Source organism: Carassius auratus, chromosome 5 (genome assembly GCF_003368295.1).
Source record: "Carassius auratus strain Wakin chromosome 5, ASM336829v1, whole genome shotgun sequence".
Lineage (NCBI taxonomy): Eukaryota > Metazoa > Chordata > Actinopteri > Cypriniformes > Cyprinidae > Carassius > Carassius auratus.
The window spans coordinates 5,156,799-5,179,427 of record NC_039247.1 but is presented as its reverse complement, the minus strand read 5'-3'; the positions used below and the strand labels follow the sequence as shown (position 1 = coordinate 5,179,427).

Sequence of the window (22,629 nt, the reverse complement as noted above, 5' to 3'; positions counted from 1 at the left end):
AAAAAACTGTGTATTTAAATTAAACCAATCCATCAATAAGACCCGATGCTTCATCCAATGCAAAAGTGGTCCCATCTGCATCAGGAGGGAAATATGCATAGATCAAGATTTTGATGCAAGAGGATAACAGGGAATGATCTTTAGCGATGTGTTATTATGGATTATAGACTTGATCAACAATTTAAGGTCAGAACACCAGAGGTTATTTCACCAAAAAAAAAAAGAAAAATCATTATAAGATAGTTTCATTATTCTGTTATACACGCAATAAAATATTTTCAAGAAAGTTGGTAACCAAAAAGTTGCTGGTAGCCACAGAGTTCCATAGTGTGGGAAAAAAATTACTAGAAGTCAATGGCTACCACTTAATATCTAAACATCAGAATATCATCTTTTGTGTGCAACAGAAGAAATTCATAGTTTTCTAGCTGCTTGAGTAAATGATTTAAAAAAAAAAAGCATTTTGGGGGAACTTTTCTTGAATGATGAAATCTTTTTTGTTTTGTTTTAACTTCACAAGATAGGTAATTGATGGACTGGAGTCATGCAGATTACTTGCGGATTATTGTGTTGTTTTATCAGCTGTTTAGGCTCTCATTCTGATGGGACCCATTCACTGCAGAGGATTTAAGATGTTTTGAGTTTACAGTGGAAATATGGGAGGCAGTGGCTAAAAATATTTTATTTTCTGTTACGCTTGTGTGGTGTAGTTTTGGCAGTAGATACATGAAATAGTTTCTCATGTTGTCATCATGATATTTGGCTCAAGTGTTCCTCTGCAGCATAATGCAGGCCCGCTGGGACATCTGCTGTCAGAGATCTGTTTTCCAAAAATGTCCTGAACTAACTGTATGCTTTTCTCAAGCAAAGACACTCGTTTAGTCTGTTTAGTCTGCATGAACCGCACAGGCTTTATTAGCTACATCCTGTCACATTACAAACACGGGGATGAGAGATAAGCAGGCAAGTTTTAACTCTTCATTCTCTGTCCACAAAGTTAAAATTACCATAATATTACCATGTTTTGTTTAGATGTGGTCCATTGTTTTTTGGACTTTTACCATATTATTCATGGAAGTAGGCTACACTTTCTTTGTTCTTGTTATGTTTGACTCTTTTAAAAAAACATTATTTTGAAAATATAACATGATGTGAAATACAACATTGAAATACAAAACTGAAATACAAACTGACTTGAATCGTCAGATTTTTTTATTGATTTTCAGTCGGCATGGGGTGCATTGTTACATCTCTAAATATATATATATATATGTGTGTGTGCATATGTGTGTGTATATATATATATATATATATATATATATATATATATATATATATATATATAAAACTGACTATATATATACACTCTACACATTTGAGATGTAACAAAGAACCCCATGTCGACTGAAAATCAATAAAAAAATCTGACGATTCAAGTCAGTTTAGATGTTGAAAGAATTGATACATTTATATGAATGTATCTCTGAGGAGAAATGCCTGTCTTCAGAAATATTTAGATTGTATTTTCTTTTCATCTTAACTCTGTATATAATGCATATTTATAAGCGCAGCTCCCAATAATAAAAGACATCCTTTCATTTATAATTGAATTCATGTCTTAAATCTTATTTTGTAAAAAAAAATTTGTGCGGAAATCATAGCTTGAAATCAGTGAAGTTGAATGAATTGTTATATCCACACGCTAAGAATACGTTTTTTTTTTTTATTGTTCACCAAGGCAGCATTGTTTGATCCAGAAATACAGTAAAACCTATTCTGATGCAATATTAGAATTTAAAACTGTTCAAAAGAATGACATTCATTCGAAATGTAAGTCTTTTATAACATCATAAATGTCTTTACTATCACTTTTGAACAATTGAATACCATACATTTGTATGGTAGTGCATCTTAAAATACCTCAGAAATATCATGCCGCATTAATTTTAGTATCATGACACATTGCAGTGAAATCTAGTGATTGTTTGACCGTCCTAACAATTGCAGTCAAAACGTCTGTGGTAGAAAATAGGAAGTGGTTTTGGACAAGACATTTATGTTGAAATATTTTGTAACTCAAGATGCTAAATAATATTTTGCAGTTCACTGTTGTGGATATTTATGTCAGTGCAGCAGTGTGTTATGTCTACACGTAACCACTGGATTTAGGCTTTTTGTTTTGATGAGCAAACGCTTTAGGATTTCCTGGGTCTTTGTGTGCTACATGGCCACAACAGACCTTCCTATAAACTGTGTTAACCCTTAGCTTCTACCATTTGTTTATAAATAACACTGTTTATAAAGAAACAAGATAACTACAGTACTCTTTTGTCTTTTACTATCTCTAAATTGAGCAAAAACGTTCACTGTGTATGTAAGCACTTAGAATTTTCTTTTGGAAATGTACTTTGGTCACTTCAAGTAAATACCTTGATATATGGATGTAGACGCTCATCATTCAGTACAATGATATTCATCATCGTGCCATCATTTTGCCATCATTTTGTAAGGTTTGAGGACTGTATGTATTTCTCTCACACTCTTAGTTGCTTAATTTCTGTTATTAAACATTAGCTTTGAACTCACTGTTTGTAGTTGCAATCTCTGATTTAAAATGTAAAATGTATTATAAATGCAAACTCAAATAATTATGCTTTAGCAAGTGAGTTGTACAATTAAATGTATATTTATCATTTTATTTTCTGACTTCTGTGCTTTTGTATAACTAAAATGTGTAATTTCTGCAACATTAGTGTCACCAAATGGAATTGCAAAGACAATGAGTATTTTCAAATTGGTTTTCCAAACACTGCCATTGGTCAGGCAAACTTTTAACCTGCCCTAAAACTCATGCCTTTGGCAGAGCATTGTTTTGTGCCTCAAAACCATAGTTTTTAGACTTCTCGGGAAAATCAGAAATATTATGTGAAATATTGTAATGTATAGTATTAGATATAAAACAATATTATTAATTATTATTAATTTATATTAATGATAAGATATATTGTGTAATATAATTTATTATTATTATTAGGGCTACACAATCAAATTTCTAATCACGATTACAATTATGGATGCCACAACTACATAATCGTTCAAAGTGGCAATTAATCATTCATAGTCCACTTATGTTATTCTGCGTGCTTAAGATGTGGTGGTTGTTTTTCTACGTTATCTTAAGGTATTTTCCAATTTTTTAAATTTTAGTTTTAGTATAACATTATATGCTCGGAGCACCCCTAATATTTTAACTTTTTTATAATTTAAAGAAGAAACCAATCAGATTTATAGTTCACATTAGAGGCTTAAAGGGTTAGTTCAACAAAATATTAAAATTATGTCATTTATGACTAACCCTCATGTCGTTCCAAACCCGTAAGACCTCAGTTTATCTTCGGAACACAGTTTAAGATATTTTAGATTTAGTCCGAGAGCTCTAAGTCCCTCCATTGAAACTGTGTGTACGGTATACTGTCCATGTCCAGAAAGGTAAACCTCATCAAAGTAGTCCATGTGACATCAGAGGGTCAGTTAGAATTTGTTGAGGCATTGTAAATACATTTTGGTCCAAAAATAACAAAAATGACGACTTTATTCAGCATTGTCTTCTCTTCCGGGTCTGTTGTGAGTGTGACTGCTGTGACTATTGATGTACAACGCTGGTGACGTGTTATCTTTGTTACTGGGCGCGCCAGAAAACACGTCAGCAGCGTTGTATGTCAACCGTCACTGCAGTCGCGCTCACAACAGAACGGACAGTATACCGTACGCACAGTTTCATTGGAGGGACAGAAAGCTCTTGGACTAAATCTAAAATATCTTAAACTGTGTTCCGAAGATGAACGGAGGTCTTGCGGGTTTGAAACGACATGAGGGTGAGTTATTAATGACATAATTTTAATATTTGGGTGAACTAGCTGGTGTTTTCAGCTTGTTTATTTTCATATAAAAATATGGTATGCATCAAACAATGGTATAAACATAATTCAATGTAAATTGTGATAATAGTAATTAGTAATCACAATTACAATTTCAAGGGAATAATCGGCAATTCCGATTTTTTTTTCGTAAACGTGCAGCCCTAATTATTACATGAATTCATGAAATATACAGTTATATATAATATTATCTTTATAATTCTTTACCATTATTGCTTGATTCTTATTTATGAATATATTTTCTGTTTAATACTAAAGAGTTTTGAGGAGTGTTATTAGATTGCACAATAAATAACAATTATATTACATTATGAAATATACAGTTATCTTATATTAGAATATAATGTTATTTTTATGCAAAGCTCTACCAAACCTTATTCATGAGTGCATTTTCTGCTTTAATACTAAAGGTCTTTGAGGAATGTTATTTGACTGCATTATTGTCTGTATTATTATTATTAACAGCTGTTGACTGAAAGAGTAACACAAATACTCTTTTATGAATGAGTATTGTTAATTATTTGAATGACTGCAGTTTTTGTTCAGTCATAACTGATTTGACTGATTGGAAGTTTACTGTATTGATCTGATTAATCGTTATCTTCTCCTGCAGGTAAATCACACTTGGCGATAGTTCAGAAAGTTAATAATGAGGGAGAGGGAGATCCGTTCTATGAGGTGCTGGGATTGGTCACTCTGGAAGATGTCATCGAGGAGATCATCAAATCAGAAATCCTGGACGAGTCGGACCTCTACAGTGAGTGGAATGTGTTTTTGTGTTGTTCGTGTGTCTTGTAATGCCTGTCATCTTTTAAATAAATCCCCAAAGCACTCAAACAGCAGCAAATTCCCCAGAATGCACACTTTTTACTTCCTCTTGCTGGCCTGCATCATAAATCTTTTCACATATGGTTGCGTGCATACATGCTGCTTGCGAAATCACAGACACATGCGCTGAGCATTTTTGGAGAACAGCACTGTCATCATGGAATTATAACTTTGATGTAAAATCCTCTGTGTTTTGTTCCCGTTCTGCACAACGCAATTTCTTATGAATGAGATTTTTGTGCATTTCTTTGCAGCTGATAACCGTACCAGAAAGAAAGTGGCACACAATAAAAACAAGCGAGACTTCTCTGCCTTCAAACAAGAGAGTGAGTCTAAAGTCAAGATCTCTCCTCAGCTGATGCTCGCCGCTCACCGCTTCCTTGCAACAGGTAAACAATCAGTCAGACTCACTGTATCTGTACGTGTCCACTGAACAGAAAATATCCTCTCAATTGTGGTCAAAATGCCAAAAGTGTCCTTAAAAATCTGCTTCAGATATGTAATTTCAATCAAATCATCAATGCAAATTCTCTTTATGAAGACCCATGTACCTGCATATCAGTTTAATACACTTACATTTACCTGATCCCAGTCTAGAGACACATTGAAAGCATGCAGACTGTATTTAATATGAACAAAAATCTGACACATTTTGAACCAGTTTTTTTACCCTTTTATTTGCGTAAACTTCAGGTTTTCTTAATCTTTTGATGCCATCACCACTTTAAAATAAGGTTCAGCTTTAGTCAATGCATTATGCTTCATGAACCAACAATGAAAATCATTTTTAAAGCATTTATTACATCAGGTTAATGCTTAATTAATTAAATATGCTAATGCTATTTGTTAATTTGTGTTCAGAATACATAAACTCACGTTAATAATACAACTTGAATTGTTAAAAATGCGTAAGTATATGTAGAAATTAACTTTAACTCAGGATATTAAACATCTTATGTTTTTTATGTTCAGCCTGTTTTTAATGCCATGAAAATAGCCTTGAATGCTGGCATTGATCAAACAAACTATTATCATTTACTAATATAACAGATTAAACAAACGTACATATTAATTTTTATTGTAAGTGCTACCGGTTTGTCAAAAAGAAGGATATGCATTTCAAATGTGCTTTAATTTTAACGTCTGTCTGTTTCTGTCTCTGTCTCTGTCTTCACAGAGGTTAATTTGTTCAGTCCGTCTCAGATCTCAGAGAAAATTCTTCTGCGTATCCTTAAACACCCCGATGTGATCCAGGAGATCAAATTCAATGAGAGTGATAAGAAATCGGCGCACCACTACCTCTACCTGCGTGGCAAACCCGTGGACTTCTTCATCCTCATACTGCAGGTAACAGCATAAACTGATGCCAATTACCTGATCTTTAGCAGGGTTAGGGCTTGGATGGCTTTTAAAGCCAATTAGCCAGACAAGGTGTTTTAAGCAGTTTAAGCAAACAGGCTTTAGCTCTCAGCATGAGCGTGTGCTTGGCATTAACTTCTGTTGACGCATGCTAAAACTGAGGAGTATAAATGAGACTTCCTGTCTCACATCATGGCTATATGGTGATGTTTTGGAACATCTAAATGTCTGTAATCTCTCCAGTCCATATGTTGTGCATTATGGTATAATTTCAGAGGACCATGTAAGTTACTTTGAGATATAAACTACCTTTCAGAAGTTTTGGATTGTTAAAGGGATATTCACCCAAAAATGAAAAAAATGTGTTGATCTGCTCAGCCCCAGGGCTTCAAAGATGTAGATGACTTTTTGTTCTTTAGCAGAACACAAACTGAGATTTTTAAGTCAAACCGTTTATGTCTGTCAGTCTTATAATGCAAGTGGATGGGAATCAAGGGTAAAACAAAAAAGATATATACACAAAAACAAAACCAAATTAAACCCTGTGGCTCGTGACGATACATATTGATGTGTAAAGACACAAAAGGATCGCTCTGTGCAAGAAACAGAATAGTATTTGTTGTTTTTTTACCTCTGATCCATGATAAGTCTGAACTGTCAGAACTCTTCTAAGCGTCCTCAGCAGCAGATGCAGGAGGCGTCTTCTTCTTCTTGCTTTACAACGGACAGCAGACTTAAAAGTGCATTACTGCCTACCTATCCTTCTAGTGGATTCTTGATACTCCTAGTTGAGATTGTAGATAGTGTGTCAATGGTCCATTTGAGAGATAGGTGGCAGGAATGCACTTATAAGTCTGTGATTCCCATGCACTTCCATTATAAGACTGATAGACTGCAATGGTTTGAGTTAAAAAAAAAACTTGGTTTGTGTTCTACTGAAGAAACAAAGCACCAACATCTTGGACGCCCTGGGGTAAGCATATAAACATCAAATTTACATTTTTGGGTGAACTATTCCTTTAAGATAATTTTGGAAAGAAGTCTCTTTATGCTTACTAGTTTGGTCAAATATACAGTAAATAATTTTGAAAAATTATTATAATTTGAAATTATTTTCTTTTTGAATATATTTTAAAATGTAATTTATTCCTGTCACAGAAAGCTGAATTTTCAGCATCATTACTCCTGTCTTGAGTGTTACTCAGTCCTTCAGAAATCAATGTGGAAAACAGTAATGCTTAATATTTTTGTGGAAAGGATTCTTTGATGAATAGGAAGAAAAACTTTATTAGATGAGAAAAGACGAGAAAAAAGAACCACTGTTGTCTGACTTCTGCAGCAGTGGAGCTGGTGTGCAGGTCTGTGCAGGTCTGAAACCGGTCTGTGGTTTGTCCCAACAAGATAACAGAAGATAAAAGATAAAAGTTGAAGATTCAAGAAACTTACCAGTAAAAGTTGCATCAGAAAGAATTCAAAACAAAGAGAAACTGCAGTAAAATATGTCTACTTCTCTCTCAAGAAACGCATCCCCAAAATATGTCTGAAATGCAATAAATAATTTGTAAAAAAAAAAAAAAGGGCCAAAATTCATTGTAACTGTTGCACAACTCTAGTTAATTAGCAATAAAAAGCATGTGATGAAAGTTTTTGCCAGTAAACAGGTTTAATGAAATATGTCTGCACATTCTTTCCCATCCATTAGCTTGGTTATTTAAACCATTTGTTTAAAATATGCCACCATGTTAAATCATTATCACCTGGATGAAGCTCATCTCATATTTTGGGGGCTTTTAGCATGCAGAAATCCATATGATTTTTTAAGAGTAGTTATTTAGTTGTACTTTTTCCCACAGTGGTACCATCATCCATCACTTATTCCTTCATTCATTCTCTCCGTCTCACTCTTGGGTTTGTTGTTGTTATTATTGGCTTCTAAACAATCATTAGACCATTCAGCCCATGCTGGTTAAACATCACATGCCCACCTCAGCCTTTCAGTGATTCAGTGAATTACAGACCCCACACATTCTTTCCTCTACAATGGGTGTTTAGAGCCATGATAATCCTAAAAATAAAAACGGGGGAAACCACATAATAGGAAAAAGAAATCTGGGTTTCTGCAGATTTTATGAAGGTAGATTTATCATAATTTACTGACGATCAAGTTGTTCCAAACATGTATGGATTTTTTTCTTCTGTTAAATGTAAAGAAGATGTTTTGAAGAATGTATGTAACCAGACAGTTGCTGGTAGTCTTTGATCTACCTAGTGTGGGAAAACAACTGTGGAGATCAATGGCTACCTGCAGCTTATGTTACCAATGTTTACCAAGTATCTTCTTTTGCATTCAACAGAAGAAAAAAAAATTCATTATGGGTGACCCTTTTAAGATCATTTGAAGAAAATTTAGATAATTAATTAAAGGGAACACAATACATCAGTATGTTCGTTAAATGAAACCATACACAAAGTATACATTGAGTTGTATTAGCAACAAATTTGAAAAATACAATAAGTTATTTTTGTATAATTGAGGTTCGATTTTATTTTTTTATTTTTTCATTATCTGTTTCCATTTAATGTTTTTTTTTAAATATAAATATATATATATTTTTTTTTAAATGGGTATGTATAGTTTTTATACATTATTTCAGTTGAAGTTTTAAGTTAAAGTCATGTTAAGCTAAATTTAAATGAGAATTATTGGCAACCTACTGAAATATATATATATATATATATTTATGTTTTCATTTTATTTCAATTAACACTTTTTTTTAAGCTCCAGTTTTCAGTTTCTAAGAAAACAAATCTTAATATCTTCTTTTTGCCTCTGAAGTAAATATCTCTTGATTTAAGGATGTTTAAAATGGGACAAAAATAAGAAGATACGTATTTTTGGAGCGCAAGCAACACTTAATGCCATGACTTTATGAATGTAAGATTTTCTGCTCAAATTTCAGACCTTTTTAATGCCATCATTTCTGGAAAGGGTGATTAAGACTATTTAAGACCCGCATAAATAATACATATAGACACATCTTAAACTTGTGTAGTTTGTGGCTCGTAATAATTCACAACACTGATCTTTGTTCCTTGAACTGTCATGGATTTAACTTGTCAAGTTCAAGCGCTCCGGTTAAAATGTCTGAAGTCAGTACACCGGTGTAGATTATTCACAGTGAGAAGGAGATTCATTAATAGGTTATGAAGTGCACACTAACAGCAGTTTGAGACTGTTAAATATGTCGTGCAGCTGTTGGTGCGGCTTTTGTTATTTATTATTTAAAGCGTCTCAATGATAGGTTTGAGGGAGCAGGATGTGCTGTATTTATTATGATTATTATTTAATGCATTGAGTGCACTTGCAAGTAGACTTCCCAACATGGAGACCTTTCTTTCCCGGCACCGGTTGAAGACGGCCTCAAGCTGAGAGCGGCCGAGTGACCTTCATCAAAGATTAATGCTGCTTTCTCTGAGGTGTCAGGCTTTGTGCTAAAGATCCATAGCACTCTCTTCGGCTGCACTCCTGTGTATATGTGCTAAAATGACTAGTGTCTTCAAATATTTTAAGTTGACTTTAAAATTGGGTTTTAGATATTCATGATAAACATAGCTCTTTAGATTGTGTTTTTTCTTCCTTTGTTTTTTTTTTTTTTTTTTTTTTATAGAAGAAACGCATTTGGTGGAGTGACCAGCATAATTGTACAGGACATTTTCAAGAGCGACTAATCGTTTGGACAAACCACTGTCTAACTGATTTGGAAATATGTAGTTTTGCACATCCCTATTTAACTCTGTTTTGTGAAGGAGGGAATTATAACTGTGCACAAAGAGAAGCTGTGATTGTCTCTCCTGTACACAAATACTTGAAGTTTGCTTTTCTTCACTGCACATGAGCACTGTTGTTAGTTACTCAAACAAAGACCTGTTAAACATACTCGTAGCAATTTTACAGTGTGTGTTTGGCCACCCACATTATGTGTTTGTGAATGATTGACAGTGCTGAAGCTGAGGAGAGGTTACTGAGTGATGCAACTTCCCGAGGCCTTCTGCACGTACACACACATATAAACAAAAATGATCTCTTCTCAACACCTCCATTATTTACAAAACCCATCTGCTGGCATTGCATTATCAGTGTGTCATACCATGAATGTATGAGACAAATTGCCATGACACTTTGTGTTTGGGATATCTTTTTTCTTTTTTGTTATTTATTGTTCATAAAAGTATTTCTTTAACTATATACAGTACAGACCAAAAGTTTGGATTACTCTCTTTAATGTTTTTGAAAGAAGTTTCTTCTGCTCATCAAGCCTGCATTTATTTGATCCAAAATACAGAAAAAACAGTAATACTGTGAAATATTATTACAACTTAAAATAATAGTTTTCTATTTGAATATATTTAAAAAGAAAAAAATATATTCCTGTGATGCAAAGCTGAAGTTTCAGCATCATTTCTCCAGCCTTCAGTGTCACATGTAACATCCAGTGATCATTTAGAAATCATTGTAATATTCTGATTTATTATGAGTGTTGGAAACAGTTCTGCTGTCTAATATATTTGATGAATAAAAGGTTAAAAAGAACTGCATTTATTAAAAAAAAAAAAAAAAAAAATTCTAATAATATATATTCTAGTAATATATTTTCTTTACTATCACTTTTTATCAATTTAACACATCCTTGCTGAATAAAAGTATTTTATTTAAAAAGAAGAAAGAAAAAAATTACTGCCCCCAAATAACCGACCAGTGTATATTGTTATTACAAAATATTTATCTTTTAAAAACATAGTTTTTTTTTTTTTTACTTTTTATTCATCAAAGTATCCTTAAAAAGTATCACATGTTCTGAAAAAATATTAAGCAGCAGAACTGTGTCCAACTTTGATAATGAATCATCATATTAGAATAATTTCTAAAGGATCATGTGATAATGATCCTAAAAATTAAGCTTTGCATCACAGAAATAAATGATAATTTAAAGTATAATAAATGTAAAAACAATTATTTTAAATTGTAATAATACATCACAATCACAATATTAATTTTTTTCTGTATTTTTGATCAAATAAATGCAGGCTTGATGAGCAGAAGAAACTTCTTTCAAAAACATAAAAAATAGTAATGTTTCCAAACTTTTGGTCTGAACTATATATATATATATATATATATATATATATATATATATATATATATATATATATATATATATATATATATATATATATATATATATATATATATATATATATATATATATATATAGAATATAGAAGTCAATGTTTCATCATCATAATAATAATTATGCAGTAATTGACTTTGCCATCATTTATTCAAACTCAAACCCTATTTTCATGAAAAATGAAAAGGGAGATGTTTTGAACATTCTAGCTGATTATTTCTATACAGTGAAAGCATACAGTGGCAAAGAAGTGTCAGTTGTCTATGTATGCAAGATTGTTTGTTGTTGACATCTTAAGGTGGGGAATGCTGTTTTAAGTGTGTTTATGATTGATAAATGTGAACTTTTCCCTTTGCCAGCACACACATACACACTCTGCCCACCTCACAGCCATGGATTTGTGTATTAAGTGGCACAAGGACGATCAGGATGGGCTATTAAAAGACCTTTCTTCTTTGTGTTTCTTATGTCTGTGTGTGTGTCTGTGCATGCTTTTTGTCCTGGAGGTCTTTCTCATTAAGGTCAGTTCATATATTTGTAAAACGTGGTTGATCTGATCTTTCCAGAAAAACCGGATTCATGCAGCCGTTGCAGTCCCCTCCCTGCAAACAGTCTCACTCCATTGATTCTTGCAAAGGCAAATGTCTGTGTGTGTGTGTGTGTGTGTATCAACAATGTGATCATGCTGCATTGTGCACCTCATTGTGTGGACATCAGTCACTCTGTGGTATTCGGCCCCCTTGTGTGTGTGTGTGAGCATCATTATTGTCTCCGTGGATTTACTGTGCTACAGTTCTCACATTCCTCTTGACCAGAGCTCACATTTACACACTCCTATCGCTGTAATTCACTCAGAGCCTTCTCAGTTTATTTGACTGCAAGTCTTTACCTTTGTTCATTTATGTGTCCGTTCACCTTCCAGAAAAAAATTACTCTCATTTTCCTTGTGTCTGGGAAACTAGTCGTGTGGAATGTTCACCATTCAGATTGGCAAAGGCTTATGGCCCTGTCTTCAATTGATTTAAAGGATTAGTTCACCCGAAAATTCGAATTTGGCATCATTTATTTAAACTTAAACCCTGTTTTAATGAAAAACAAAAAGGGAGATGTTTTGATTAACAGTCTAGCTGATTATTTCTATAAAGTGAAAGCATACAGTGGCAAAGAAGTGTCAGTTGTCAATCAAAGTCAAAATTCTAACTGAATAGTAAACTAACTATTGACTGTTTCTTACATTAAGCCATCATGGGGCTAAATTTTATTTATTTTTTAAATAATTTTTAGAGTTTGTCAGCCAGTTTGGCAGAATTTCTTTAAAATATTAGTAAAAATATTAGTAAATCATGACAGTTTTCTTACTGATCAGATTTTAATGTACAATATTGTCAGTGTATGTTTTTTTTAATACAAACTAATTTTTTTTTAAGTTATTTTGAGCATAAAAGACTTCTTTCAGAAAAAAAGAAAAGAAAAAGCAATTCCGAACGTAATTTTGTTTGTTAAAAGCCACCCAGAGTAATCTTGCCTCTTTGTACACAGGGCCGTGTGGAGGTGGAGGCTGGGAATGAGAATATGAAGTTTGAGACCGGACCTTTCTCTTTCTATGGAGTCAAGGCTCTCAGCGCTTCAACACCAGGTGAGACAAACACACAGAGAATACAACATACATCACAAATAACAAATACATGCAAACAAATACTCATCTTATCCTGCTTGATTAAAAAACTTCAAAATGGGATTCTATATGAAAGTCTAATACACATGCACATACAGTATATACCTCTATATACTACTACATATTGTGTTGCCATCCCCTTCACAGCTCTGGGTTCATATATTAAGTGACTAAGATCAAGATAGTCTATTTAAAGTTCATATCCTACACTCTCCTTTCAGATTTGTGTATGTGGATGAGCAGTAGGTGGTCTTGTTTGTGAGTCTGTGCATGCATTATGGTAAATACGACATTATTAAAGGGTTCAACAGCAGAAGAGAAAACGCTTTAAAGCACTAATCACTCATAATTATAATTATCTCACGTGGGTTATTAGGACTTTTCCAGACCACCCATCTATCCTCATCGGGCTTTGGAAAAGCAGTCGATCATTGCCCTCTAGTGCCACATCTAGAGGATGCCATTATTCTTTTTTTTTTTTTCATTTAAAGGGATTTTTCTCCCATTATTGGAAATGATCATAATTTGCTCAGCCTCATGTATTTCCAAACTTGTATGACTTTTCAGTGTTGTACAGACAAGACTGCAGACAGAATGTGGATTCTGCTCTTTGTTATGGAGTATAAATAAAAAGTATTTGTGGAAAATAAACATCATAAGTATTGTTTACTACTCTTGCAATATTGCAAGTGTTTTGAAGCCATATGATAGCTTTGTGTGAGGAATAGACACACTGTGCAAATTTTATTTATAACAGTCCATGACCCACATTCTCTCACTATAATGTTAGCTAGCAAACAAAAGCAATATGTAGCATTAGTTTTGTTAAATGAAGACAAGGCGTTTAAACATCCTGCCCCTTAATAAATAAACTGAATAAGTTTTTCTTCTTGTACGGTCCACCTGACTCATTCAGAAATTTTTCACTGAGGTGTTTGAAGTTGTCTCGCTAATTGCATTATCAGGTTCAGCGCTCCTATTGGTTCTTGGTTTGATGGTCTTGGTAGCAGTCACACTACGGGAAAGTGTCGAAATCATCTGAATTATTGATTGCTACGGCCATTAATCGGCTGTCAGTGAACATGTCAAATCAGTGATCAAAGACAACAGATTTTAGCCTAGGATTATAGGAATCTTTTAGGATTTCCAAAATTCTGGTCTCAGACGACCAAACCGCACAGTGTGAGCCTGGCTTTATTCTCACACAAACACAATCCACAAAAGAAGGAAAGTCATATCTGTTTGGAAAACCATCACCAAATTAACATTTTTGGGTCCATTATCCCTTTATTTATAAAAGATGTCATGCTGCGTTTTATGTTTGTCTGTCTGTGCTCATGTATGTACACAACCGTTCAAAGATTTGAGGTTGGTAAGATTTATATTTTTTATATTCATATTATCTCCTCTGCTCACAAAGGCTGCATTTGTATGATTAAAAATAGTTAAAACTGTAATATTGTGATTTATTAATATTATTTCAAGTCACTGTTTTCTATTTGAATATACTTTCAAGTGTAATTTATTCCTGTGATGCAAAGCTGAATTTTCAGCACCATTACTCCAGTGTCACACGATCCTTCAGAAATCAATCTAATGCTGATGCAATATATATATATATATATATATATATATATATATATATATATATATATATATATAATTATTATTATGTTGAAAACAGTTGTGTTGCTTAATATTTTTGTAGAAACCACAACACTTTTTTTTTTTCAGGATTCTTTCATGAATATAAAGTTTAAAAGAACAGCATTTGTCTGAAATAGCAATATATTGTAGGTGTTTTACCATCATGATCGGGCAACATAATGCATCCTTGCTGAATAAAAATATATCATTTCTACTGCCTACTGACACTAAACATTTGAACAGTAGTGTATGTCTTGTGTTTTTCCTGTACCTGTACTTCCCTCTTCCCTCATCCATGTCTTACCCTTCCCATCAATCTCTGTCTTTCTCTCTCGCTCTCAGTGAGAGTGTCTCGTCCTCGTCACCTGTCTCTTAAGAGATGCTCTCTCTTCTCTCGTTTCCCAGGTAACTGCCGGCATGTCTGGGTTCTCTAACCACTCACTGGGAAGGGTCGGACTGATTAACAGCAATAGTTTTCACAGAAATAACCCTTAAGTGCTAATTAGGGAGCAGCCTTTTGCTTCTCTTACACTAAAGTAGATTAGATATTTGTACACAAATGTCAATAACGTAACAAATTTTAGAATATTTTAACTGACCTAGAGTTGAAAAAATTCCTCTTATCCACCTCTAAACGAGTCTAAACGATTAAACACGCTTTAAGAAATATTTCAACAAAAAATGTAAACTTTTTTTCTTTAATCTTTCAGAAAAGCTGCTCTTATGTAAAAGTAGACTCTGTCAAGCCACAAAAAGCGCCATAAAAGTAGTCCTTATGATGAACATGTACAAGCGCTAAATAGATGTAGGAACTGGTGCATTTTCAGTAGATATTGGATTCAATCACGTAAAGTTTAGATAATGTAATGCACATGAAATATAGATTGCTGTAATGGTGATTTTGCTTTCTGGGGCTTGACATTCTTCTAAACGAGCTGCTGTACTGAGAATGTGCCAGTAGGTGGCGAGATCTGAGCGGCGCATGTGTGTGTGACATCCAGCACTTCTGTCTCTCTCTGTCCTTATCCTTCTGTAGCTGATTCTTCACTTCTGAATCTATGTACAGTCTTACATTTATACTGTGTAGTGTTGTGTGTGAATATATAGCCTCTAAACACACTTACATCACAAAAACCTGACTTTATACACATGAACACTTGTTGAACGGTTTGGGGTTGGTAAATTTTTATGTTCTGAAATAAGTCTATTACTCTTCAAGGCTTTATTTATTTGAAAAAATGCCATTGTAACAGTAACAGGAATAAATAAGCTTTCCATTGATGTATTGTTAGGATATGACCAATATTTGGCAGAGATACAACTATTTGAAAATATAGAATCTGAAATAAATCTAAATATTGAAAAAAATAGCCCTTTAAAGTTGTCCAACTTTTTTATTTGCAGGATCTAAATAAGTAAATTTAAAAAAAACAATGCATCCCAATAATTTCAGCACATAAAAACACTGGATTACAGGTGCATCTAAAAAAAAATTGAATATCATGGAAAAGTTCTTTATTTTTTGTAATTTAATTAAAAAAGCAAACTTTCCTATTTTCTAGATTCATTGCACACAAATAAAATATTTAAAAAGTTTTTTTTTTAATTCTGATGGTTACAACTTACAGCTAAGAAAAATAAAAAAAATCAGTATCTCAAAATGTTTTAATATTTTCTCAAAGATCAATCAAAAAAAGGTTTACAAAACAGAAATGTTCAAGATCTCCAAAGCAGGTTTAATTATGCACTCAATACCTGGTTGGTGCTCCTTTTGTATGAATTACTGCTTCAATGCGGCGTGGCATGGAGGCGATCAGCCTGTGGCACTGCTCAGGTGTTATGAGAGACAGCAGCCTTCAGCTCCTCTGTATTCAGGTCAGGTGAGTTGGCTGGCCAATCAAGCCAGTAATATCATGGTCATCAAACCACTTGGAAGTGGTTTTGGCACTGTGGGCAGGTGCTAAAGTCCTGCTGGAAAGCAAAATCAGCATCTCCGTAAAGCTTGTCAGCAGATGGAAGCATAAAGTGCTCCCAAATCTTCTGCATCGACTTTGGACTTGATAAAACACAATGGAGCAACACCAGCAGACGTCATGGCACCCACATCATCACTGACTTCAGAAACTTCCTTGATTTCCAAATGAAATGCTAAATTTACTTTCATCTGAAAAGAGGACTGTGGACCACTGAGCAACAGTGCAGTTATTTTTCTCCTTTTTTCTGGTTCAGGAGTGGCTTAGTTCTAGTAATGTGACAGCTGTAGCCCTTTTCCTGAAGATGTCTGAGTGTGGTTACTCTTGATGCACTGATTCCGGCTTCAGTCTCCTGAGTTCTTGAATCGGCTTTTCCTGACAATCTTCCCAAGGCTGTGGTCATCCCTGTTGCTTGTGCACCTTTTCCTTCCACTTTTTCCTTCCAGTCAACTTTCTATGAATATATTTTGATACAGCACTCTGTGAACAACCCGCCCTTTCAGCAATGACCTTCTGTAGCATACCCTCCTTGTGAAGGGGTGTTTATGATTGTCTTCTGGACAACTGTCAAGTCAGTAGTCTTTCCAGTATTTGTGGTTGCATGTTCTAAACTAGCCCAATTGGTACCCAGTATTTATAATCAAAATTAATCAAACTAATCAAGCTTAAAAATGAATATTCTGGAATATTCTAATTTTTTGAGATACTGAATTTTTTATTTTCCTAATATGGAAGTAGTAAACATCAGAATAAAAAAAAAAACTCTTGAAATATTTCATTTGTGTGCATTGAATCTAGATTATTACAAAAAAAAACTCTATGTCTGGATTATAAAATTGCCAGAAATTTAATATTTTTTTTGGTCGAGACACTACATTTAATGTCTCTGTCACTTTTTATATATTTATGTATATTTTATTATTCTTATTATTAATAAACTATTCTAAAGACCTCAACTGTAGGTAAAATAGAAAAAAATGAAAACTAGGGAAATAGGAAAAAAAAAAGATTGTATTAATACCATATGAATCTTTTAGGATATAATTGTTTTTTCAGATGCATTAACCCATACAATATACATTCACTTACCAGCCTCAGCACGCTAGCTCACTTGGTTGCATTATTTTATTTGAATAGCAACCTGCTCATCATATTGCAAAGTACTATTTATTTATTTCTACAATACCATTTATTTATTTTATTTAAAAAAACAGGTTTAAAATAGCTGTTTTTGTTTTTTACTAAATAGTAAAATATAATTTATTCCTGTGTTGAAAAATCTGAATTTATTTTAGTGCCATGTGACTTTTCAATAATAATGCATCCTTGCTAAAAGTATTAATTTCTTAAAGAAAACAAATGGCATTTTGCACAGTGGCTCCTGAAGACATTGTATTCATTGTGTATCCTGCAGATATACGTGTCATCATGTACTCACCCTCCTCTCCCACACCTTTTCCCTGTTTTTTTTTTTTCTCTTTTTTTCAGAGTTCCTCTCACCGTCTCACATTTGCGGGCTCAACCGATCAGCGTCTCTGAGCTACACGGATCGCCCTGAACCTCAGTCCGTCAGCGGCAGCAACACGCAGCTCAGCAGTGCTGCCTTGCCACAGTACACGCCAGACTTCAACGTCCGAGCTCTGGAGGACCTACAGTTTGTGAAGGTAAAGGTATATTTAAGTGATGCACTGAAATATTCGGCTGTAAAAGAATTTCAGCTTTGGTCAAAATGGTATTGGAGGGCCGAAATCATTGACCGAACGAAGTTTAATTATCGTTTCTCCAATGGTGCGTTTTGACTGTGTCTGCGTCTATTTTGTCAACACAAAATGTCAGCTGTGTGGACACCAATGGGTTGATTTCTCGTTTTTGATCGAAAAGTTTTGATTTGAAGTTTTTTTAATCTATGCTGATTCATTTGTGGGGCACTTAGTATTGTAAAATTACATTAACGGAACGTTTCACCCATGAATGAAAAATTGCTGAAACTTTTCTCAGCCTCAGACCATCCAAGAAGTAGATGAGTCTGTTTCTTTATCAGAACAGATTTGGAGAAATTTAGTATTACATCACTTGCTCACCAGTGGAGTGAATGGGTGCCGTCCAGAATGAGAGTTCAATTTTAAACCATTGCTTCTGGCTAAAATACAAGTCCTCTGTCCATATATCCACACTGCTTTCTTGTCTGAATTAGGAGAGAAGTATGCACAGATCAAGCACTGTTTACAAGCAAAAACTGTTTTAAACGAATATGTCGATGGATTTTAATGTGAGAGGACAACAGGAGATGTACTTTTCACTGGAGAAATCCTTTGTATAAGATTATGGACAGTTCAGAGTTAAAACTCCTGAATGATGGATTTGTTTCTTACAAACACACAACTTTTCCCTTTAAAAAATGTTAATTGATGGTCTGGAGTTGTGTGGGTTATTTGTGGATTATTGTGATGTTTTATCAGCTGTTTGGACTCCCATTATGATGGCACCCATTCACTGCAGGGGATCCATTGGTGAGCAAGTGACAATGCTGACCTTCTCCAGGTGTTAGTTTTTTACATACTGGTAAATAAAAAAAAATTATAGCCTGAATGCACTGTAAGTCGCTTTGGATAAAAGTGTCTGCTGAATGCTTAAATGTGTTCCCACGAAGAATGAAACTCATCTATATCTTGGATGACCTAAGGGTGAGAACATGTTAAGCAACTTTTCATTATTGTGTAAACTATTTCTATAAACTCGACCAAACTTCACATGTTGAAAGAAACATCCTGTAAGAGACGTGTTTCTGTAAGTGTTCCAACTACAGAAAGACATCAATTAAACACACATGCTATTTCTTCCACTTCAGTCGGTTGGGCAAAGCACCACCAAAGTGCGAAAGTGAGGGATTTTTTATACACATTCAGCCACAGCTGTCACTGTATTAGACTGTTTGTTCTGCCTCTGGTCTGGATATATATAGTCCAATCAGTGTTAAGTCACATTATGTGGAGAACCACCCCTTTTTAGGCATTTTCACTATGGTTCTCATAGGCAATACAAATATTTTATTTTATAAAACTGCAAGCACTGCAATGTAATCTGTATGAGATCAGTGAGGGCTAGCACTAACATGTTTTTGTAATCCATATATAACTTTAACCCTTGTATGGTGTTTTGATCTGTGGGACCTGTTTTCATTTTTCATGAAAGGAAAAATTAATTCAGCCTCATTCGCCTTGGCTCATATTCTGTGAAGAACACATATCAGAACACATTTTCAATGACAACACCCCCTACGCATGTATATTACATAAAGTATGTTCCGGTTCACTGGACCCAGGCTAATAAAAGTGAAGAAATTGTCACTCTGTCCCCTCCTCCTGCCTGGGCCTGCTATGTGTGTGTGTGTGTGTGTGTGTGTGTGTGTGTGTGTGTGTGTGTGTGTGTGTGTGTGTGTGTGTGTGTGTGTTTGTGTGAGAGTTAGAGAGAGTGTGAGTGTGAGTTATGTGTTTCTACCCTTGCCGTTTCTGCACAAGGTTGTAGCACTTTAATTCATAAATGTAATCTAACAAAGGTAAAGGGTATATATGCTGATTATTGCTTGTAATTGATGAAGTAAACATCTATTTAGTATTTCAAAACAAAATATTTAATTGCATTGAATTAAAAACCCAAAAATGCAGTAGGTCCACCAGACCTATGAACACTGGCTGAATAACAAAAATATGAACACCACGCAAGGGTTAACTCGTGCAGCCATTGATGGGAACAAACATACCTCTATTATTAAATCCGGTCATATGGTATTAAATTAAAAGTAAAGTGTCCTAATTTTGTTCTGCAGTCCCCTACAACAGGTTTTAATGATTCTAAGGCCAGAAAACATTGTAATGTTCTCAGAATATACATTTAATATAAGAATAATTTTTCAATGACAATACGATTTGTTCAAAGCCGTTCTTAGTTTAAGGTCCGTAAACTCTACCCTTCCATAAACCTACTCTGCTCTGATTGGTCAGCTGGCCAAGTCTGTTGTAATTGGTCTTTCTGTATACAATGCGTGTCAGAAACTAAATGGCCATTACCATAATTAAGTTTTGCTCTGGAGGGTAACTTGTAAACCATAAGGTTACGTTACAAAAATGGCATCAATATTACCTTATCAATTCGAGCCTGTATCCAAGAATGATACCAATGCAGTCACTCAAGCTCCATCGCAAGCACAAATAGATCAGGCCGTTTCTCAGTGGTAAGTTTAAACTTATATGTGTATGTGGTAATTTACATGTGGTGACAGCAGTTTTATTGCATTCATTATTTACTTTATTTGAGGTGCACATGTGGAAACGGTGTTCGAATGCCCCCAGTGAGGCTGAAAACAGCATCTTCTCGACATGATGTAAACACTTACTATTGGTAGTGTTTGTGGGAAGGTCAGAATGTTCGTATTTCGTGGGCAGGCGGGGATTGTGTAAATGTGTTACCTTGTGACGTATATAGGTGACAGGCAAAAGATTTGAAAATGTCGACTCGTTAAGGCGGATCAGCGTTGACTCTTTCTTTTGAGAGGCAATATCTTTATTTATTATGCACTTTTATGATTAACAACTTTGCAGACGGTTTACATTAAAGGATAGCGGTGTTACAAAACCCACTGTGCTGAATAAAGCAAACAAATAACTTACCAGTAAAGTTTAGATGGTAAAGACGATTACAGCAATCATACATCAGATGAGCACGAGTCCGTGATTATTGCTATACAAACAAACCGAGTGTGTGTGTGTGTGTGTGTGTGTGTGCTCTGATAGCTTTTTGCACAAGCACATTTCAGTATGGTCACATGTCTGGCAAGTGTTTTATAATGGACTCGCTGAAGAAGCACGTTATTATAGGAGTTTGCAGCGGTCAAGGGTGTTTATGCAGACACTCAAACACAGACACGAACATTCACTCTGACAGAGGAACTGACAGCAGCGTTATTAACATCAAGTGAAAAAAAGTCAATAATAAATAGTATAATAAATATGTATATATTTATTTTTAAATTAGTCTCTAATTTAAATGTATTAAATTAGTCTATTTATTTTGGTTTTTCGTCACAATTCGAATATAGCTGTACATGTCAAAACGGGAAGTGTCACCGGATGTATCACTGAACATGGTTGTCCGTCAGATGTGATGTCACGTAATGTTAATACATATAATATAACTACTATATGATAGGCGAAAAACAGTATGTGAGGCGAGTAGTTTGTCTTAATTCATAGTACTCGAAAACTATAAATGTCCCCGGATGACCTACTGCTTCCCACTCAGATTCTTAAGTCTGTATTCGATTGAAACTTTAAAGTCCAGTGAGGCCACGGGAGTTGATTTATGAATTTCAGTGAAGTGATGCAAATGACATGATGATGACTGTAGTACATCAGAATTTAATTAGCATGTTTCTCAATATGCGTTCTTGTTTGACTTGTGTTCTTGTGGACCTCATAGATTTTTCTGTAGTAATTCGCTTTATGTAAATTATTAGAAATTTGAAGACTGCTGCTGTCAGTTCCTCTGTCAGAGTGAATGTTCGTGTCTGTGTTTGAGTGTCTGCATAAACACCCTTGACCGCTGCAAACTCCTATAATAACGTGCTTCTTCAGCGAGTCCATTATAAAACACTTGCCAGACATGTGACCATACTGAAATGTGCTTGTGCAAAAAGCTATCAGAGTGCACACACGCACACACGCTCTGTTTGTATATCAATAATCACGGACTCGTGCTCATCTGATGTATGATTGCTGTAATCGTCTTTACCATCTAAACTTTACTGGTAAGTTATTTGTTTGCTTTATTCAGCACAGTAGGTTTTGTAACACCGCTATCCTTTAATGTAAACCGTCTGCAAAGTTGTTAATCAAAAAAGTGCATAATAAATAAAGATATTGCCTCTCAAAAGAAAGAGTCAACGCTGATCCGCCTTAACGAGTCGACATTTTCAAATCTTTTGCCTGTCACCTATATACGTCACAAGGTAACACATTTACACA

The 22,629-nt window shown here is 34.4% G+C and overlaps 1 protein-coding gene across 1 annotated transcript in view; it reads left to right on the top strand.

Moving 5' to 3' along the window:
• The window catches only part of LOC113071879 (metal transporter CNNM4), a 35,074-nt gene that overhangs the window by 9,961 nt on the left and 2,484 nt on the right, over positions 1 to 22,629 (top strand). Inside the window, exons 2-6 of the mRNA XM_026245172.1 lie at positions 4,552 to 4,695; positions 5,021 to 5,155; positions 5,944 to 6,113; positions 12,854 to 12,950; positions 18,098 to 18,273. Of these exons, the coding sequence (XP_026100957.1) occupies positions 4,552 to 4,695; positions 5,021 to 5,155; positions 5,944 to 6,113; positions 12,854 to 12,950; positions 18,098 to 18,273 (722 nt within the window). The remainder of the gene's footprint in view (positions 1 to 4,551; positions 4,696 to 5,020; positions 5,156 to 5,943; positions 6,114 to 12,853; positions 12,951 to 18,097; positions 18,274 to 22,629) is intronic.